General features: G+C 37.2%; 1 protein-coding gene across 1 annotated transcript; it reads right to left on the minus strand.

Annotated features, from left to right (window-relative positions):
- Positions 1-2,907: 2,907 nt before the first annotated feature.
- Positions 2,908-4,755, minus strand: LOC110884618. The gene is made up of 2 exons (XM_022132341.1): positions 3,132-4,755; positions 2,908-3,023 (listed from the first exon to the last, which is right to left on the minus strand). Exon 1 carries the CDS (start codon positions 4,591-4,593, stop codon positions 3,139-3,141), a length of 1,455 nt encoding a protein of 484 aa, XP_021988033.1. The 5' UTR covers positions 4,594-4,755; the 3' UTR covers positions 2,908-3,023; positions 3,132-3,138.
- Between the last annotated feature and the right edge of the window lie 849 nt (positions 4,756-5,604).

The raw sequence follows: 5,604 nt of genomic DNA on the forward strand, positions 1-5,604 counted from the left end.
TTCAGTAAAACCATAATAAAATTATAAATAAAAAAAACGGGATTCTAGAAGAAAGCCCTAAAGCAATTTTACTTGCAGTGCTATAAAGCAGATTTCAACCGTATGCTTCTACTGCCATATTTAACCTAACCACCCCAATGAAGCACAACTTGAGATTCGTTAGCAAATATCAACCCCTAGAGAACCCACTGTTGTTTACTTTTATTTATGGGTAAATTACACTTTTCGTCCTTTATGTTTATATCAGATTGCAACGGATGCCCTTTAACTTCAATAATTACACTCACAGTCCTTTATTTGTAAAACTCACTACACCCTACGTCCTTTAACACTAACCTAGTTAATTTTAAATGTTAAATGATGTCACGTTCATCTCATGTAAGGGCATTTATGTCCTTTCACCCATCTATATATAAAAACCAAAAAAAAAACTCTTTCTCTCTAACCCTATTTCTCACTCAACTAATATCTCCAAGACTCATTCAACGTCACAGGCATTGACCATCACAACACCACCATTGTATCCCTATTCTCTCTCTCTCTCTCTCTCACCACCACACCATGACCGGCGTGTTTTCAGGTAAGCCAAGTCTCCGACGTCGGGGAGACACTCCAGCAACTGTGGTTAGACCACCGGTCACCACCACCTCCACAATGTTGCCACCACTACCGCCTAAAACGACGACCACTGCCTAAAGCCACCAATACCTGAAACCATTGTTGTATTCCCTTCACCGACCCTACCCTTTCTCTCTCTAACCACCGCCCACCCCACCCCACCCCACCTGACCCCACCACCATCAGATCCAGACCCACGTTCAGATAGATCAAGGTGAAGGGGAGTGAGATTGATCTGTGTGATGCGACACCGTTTAGATCCAGCGAGATCGATTTATTGGCCTCATCGGCAAAATCGATTTAACTAAAGAGGCATGGTCATTTGTAGATCTGAATTTATCAAGATTGTAATCAAAATCAAAACAAATTTTGTTGCTAGATCACTCTAATTTTGACAGAAAATTATGGATTTTATATTTTGATATTTGGGGGAGGTAGATGATCCTGTAAAAAGTGCTCAAAGTGTGAGAAGTGTATTATAACACTATATATAATACTACATAACACTATATAAACACCGTATAACAATATGTAACACCATATAATACCATATAACACTATGTAACATTATATATCATTATATAACAAATATAACACTATAGGTTGTCTGATAGCATGTCTATGATAGATGTATATTTGTTATATAATGATATATAGTGTTACATAGTGTTATATGATATTATATGGTGTTACATATTGTTATACGGTGTTTATATGGTGTTATATAATATTATATATAGTGTTATAATACACTTCTCACACTTCTCACACTTTAGGCCCTTTTTACATTATCCTTACCCATTTGGGGGATTCTAAAAGGAGTTATGATGTTGTTTTGTTTCTCCAAACTGATGCGATTTATACTAGCTCTCTGTTTGATGTTATTCCTACCTGCTTACCTTGTGTTTAAAAAATATCAAGTAATGGCCAAAAGTCCTTTATAAATATAATAATATCATTATATAATGGTGGTGGGGGTGGGATTTGGTGGTGATTACGGATCTGGTGGCGGTGTGGGGTGGGGGGAGGAGAGAGTGAACTGAGATTAAGAAATTCAGATTATTTATTTGTTGAAGGGAAAATTACAATTTTCATCCTTTATACAAGTAAAATTACTAACTTACCCTCATGTGCAGGGCACATGCCATATTTAACTGAAAATTTTAACTAAGTTAGTGCTAAAGGACGTAGGGTGTAGTGAATTCTACAAATAAGGGACTGTCAGTGTAATTATTGAAGTTAAAGGGCATCGGTTGCAATCCGATACAAACATAAAGGACGAAAAGTGTAATTTATCCTTTATTTATTGTTAATTACAAAAAAAAAAAAAAAGTTCTAGAGAACAAGTAACAAAACATAATTTAATTAACACACTCATAGAAATGAAAATTTGCTAAAAGAGTTAAAAAAAATAAAAAATAAAAGAAAATATAAAATAAAAAAGATCAGACAATAGACACCATCCGAAAAAGAGTAGTCATTTCTTCCTATCTACATTAATCATGGCATGGTGTTAACTTTCACATGAAAAACCCCAGATTGCTTTGTTGCGTAAGTGTACACACACTTGCCAGACAGATCCAAGGGGAACTCTAGAGAATAACAAGCAATACAAGTAACTTCTATAAGTAAATAAATGGCTAGAATTTGTGTTCTCAAAAGGTTACCTGATGTGCGAGACACAGCAAGGCCACAAGCAAATCGCGTCAAGTGAGTACACATGATTGTTATGAGACTCGACGCTCTTTTGCGGTTCACAACGAGGCGCACGTTTGCGCTTTTCTGTGCATCATGTTTGGTTCTCTAGTGGGCTGTTTTTTTTTTTTTTTTTTTTTTTTTTGCACATTAAAGGCCCAATGTGTAGGTTTAATAGTTAGTAGATATTTACAAAGACCCAATTTGCCAAAAACCTAAAAAATAGAACCAACAATGGTAATCTCATTGCAAATCACAAGTATCCACGGCCCTTCTCGAGTTCTCTATCTGCCATTACTCCAACAATAACCCAGGTAAGTTTTCTCATTCTTATTCTTACTCCAACAATAACCCAGGTAATATTCTAACGTTTTAGTTGTTAAATTTTATGATAATGTGTTTTCTGTACAAAATATGTTTATAAACAACTTTAGAAGTGTTTTTGCAAAACAAGTTCGCCTCGTTTCTCGATGTGGGTCTGAGGACCCTAGGGCGTCGGAGCACCTCGGTTTATTAGAACACAGGCTAAGAATAGACACAAGGGAGGACCCTTATATCTGTTTTTCCTTGCGTTAAAACAATTGGACCGCAATCTAGCATAGTAAATGAAAAAGATCATATTTGAACACCATCTCCAGCAACTTAAGCACCTCAAATCAAGGACAACAAGGCAAAGACCAAGAGCATATCCATCTTTAACCATCAAAGAACTACAATTTAGAGAAGCTTGATATCATGTACATAGAGAACGAAAATCCACCGACACATAGTATAATTCGTCATTATCAACCGTCAGCAACTAACTATAGTAAGAATACCTGCAATTCACAGTTCTGCTTGTGAAGAAGAGCATGGCCTCGCATCAGATAAAGTTGTGGATTCCATGAGATGATTTGAAGGCAACATTGGAGAAAACTTGTTAATTTTACTACTAGACTCTCGCTTAGATCTTAAATTTCTCCGGTATTTCAACAAGAAACGGTTAGCATTATCGTCAAACTTTTCACAAATTTCATGGCATTCATAGCCATTTCCAAAATTCCTAGTACCAGTCATGCCATCAGTAAGCAAATCAGCCGAATTAATATAAGAACAATCAGAATCCTTAACAAAAAACAAAGGCCTTTTGGTGCCTTTTCCGATTCTGTAGTATTTTAAAAGAGATCTATGGGGCTTCATAGCGATCCTTCTCACATCATTTCCTTGGCCATTGTTTCCATTATAATGGTTCTGTAAATCGGAATCACGATTACAAGCCTTCAAGTAAGCAGACGGTATAGAAACATGTTCATCAGTTTTTTCACTTGTCTTACAGCTAAAACATTCACACTCTCTATCATAATAGCACGCTTTACTGCGCCAACGCCCTCTCGAATAGCACAATAACGGTGCATTCAAAGATACAGAATTCCTAAAGCAGCTCTTTCCACGTCTAGAATAGCAGAGTAACGAACCATCCAAAGTACCAGAATCCATTACCACAATCTTCTTACCCGCACGCCTTCTTGAATAGCACACCATTACCGCATCATCCCTTCTAAACGAACTCCCCAAGCAAGCATACCTAGATATTCTAGGAGAGCTATTAATCGCTCTACATAACAAAACCGCCAACTCAGCACCACCCCCTGCAACAACACTCAAAACACCTTTAGCTAACTCAACCGCGTTTTTCGCAATGACAGCTTTCCTAACAGCATTCTCCGTAGCTTTCGCTGCAACAGCAACCTTTCTTTCCACTTCTTTTTCAACCGAACCACGCTCGTTATATTCGCCAACCGAAACACTAACTTCACACAATGTATCCGCCTGTTCACAACACTCGTTGCTCTTTTTTCTAACCTTCCGCTTCCTCGCCCTAACCGAACTAACAAAAGCATCAGGAATCCAACAATCAACACAAACCGAAAGCCCTAACACCGAACCGCACCGCGTAACACGCTCGTTATGAATACTACGCTCACAATCACTACACTTAAAACAGTCTTCTACATCATCCACAGAATTAAAACAGTACGAACAAAGTTCCGATGAGTTAACTAGTTTAAAACATTTCTTACACAACAAAACTATACGCCACATACTGTCCATCGGTTGAAGTCTCTCCCTAGGGTTTGCACAGTTAATCCGGACACTGCAGCAATGGCAATCGGATAAGTTCGGCGACTCTACGGTTGATACCGGCGATGAAGAGACTACGGTTTTGCTAGGGTTTGTGGATATCAGCAGTCGCTTCCGGTGAGGAGATTGGATTCGATTATCTAATGAAATATCTGCCATTGTTGATTTTGTAAGGTTTTTGTGTGGAATTTTAAGGGTATTTGGTGATCGAAATGGTGTGATTTTGATTTTGATTTTGATTTTAGGGTTTTAGCCAAACGTTAGGATGAGGATATTTTGTTTGCATTGATGTTGGGATCTTTCTCTCACTTGTTTTGCACATCTAGTCCTTGCTCTTACTATGGCTGTTCATGAGCCGAGCCAAGCCGAGGCTCGGCTCGATTATAAACTGAGCTGGCTTGGTTCGGCTCGGATTTAAAACCGAGCTGAAAATCTAAGCTCGAGTTCGGCTTGGTTTTAAACCGAGCTAGCTCGGCTCGGTTTGGTTTGCTCGATTTTAAAAATAAAAGTTAATACATACCTCAAAAAATTCAGTATTCTAAAATATTATTTAATACTTCAAAAAAACATATTCAAAATAAGTTCAACTTAATACATTACAAGCCAAAATCACGTTCAACAACGCAAAATAAGTTTTATATTTCAAGTAAATACAATATTTGTTCATTAGCACGGCAATCAACCTTTAAATATGTTATAGATATCAAACTACAAACCTAAATATATATAAATAATAATCACTTTTTTGTAATATATTATATGTATATAAAAATAAAATATATTATAAGTAAAATAATTCGAGCTAAGCTGAGCCGAGCTACCAAGCGAGCCAAACCAAGCCAATTTGGCTCGTCACGAGCCGAGCCGAGCTAGGCTCACTTTCTAACCGAGTCGAGCCAGCTCGGCTCACTTTCAAACTGAGCCATACCGAGCGAGCTTTTTCCGAGCTAAATCCGAGTGAGCTACGAGCCGCGAGCTTTTTGGACAGCCCTAGCTCTTACATGTTTACAAAAGATCAAATACAAATATCTTTATTATACAAAACTTATGAATATGGTGAATATATAAAAAAATACGATAACATTTTCGTAATTATTTACTCATAGAGTAATTGTCAAAATTACACTACAAATTATCTTGTAAGGTAATTTTGATCTTATAGAGTAATTT

This window comes from Helianthus annuus, chromosome 10 (genome assembly GCF_002127325.2).
Source record: "Helianthus annuus cultivar XRQ/B chromosome 10, HanXRQr2.0-SUNRISE, whole genome shotgun sequence".
Lineage (NCBI taxonomy): Eukaryota > Viridiplantae > Streptophyta > Magnoliopsida > Asterales > Asteraceae > Helianthus > Helianthus annuus.

Excerpts from the sequence above, each read along its gene's own strand:
- LOC110884618 (XM_022132341.1), bottom strand. The coding sequence starts at position 4,593 with ATGGCAGATATTTCATTAGATAATCGAATCCAATCTCCTCACCGGAAG.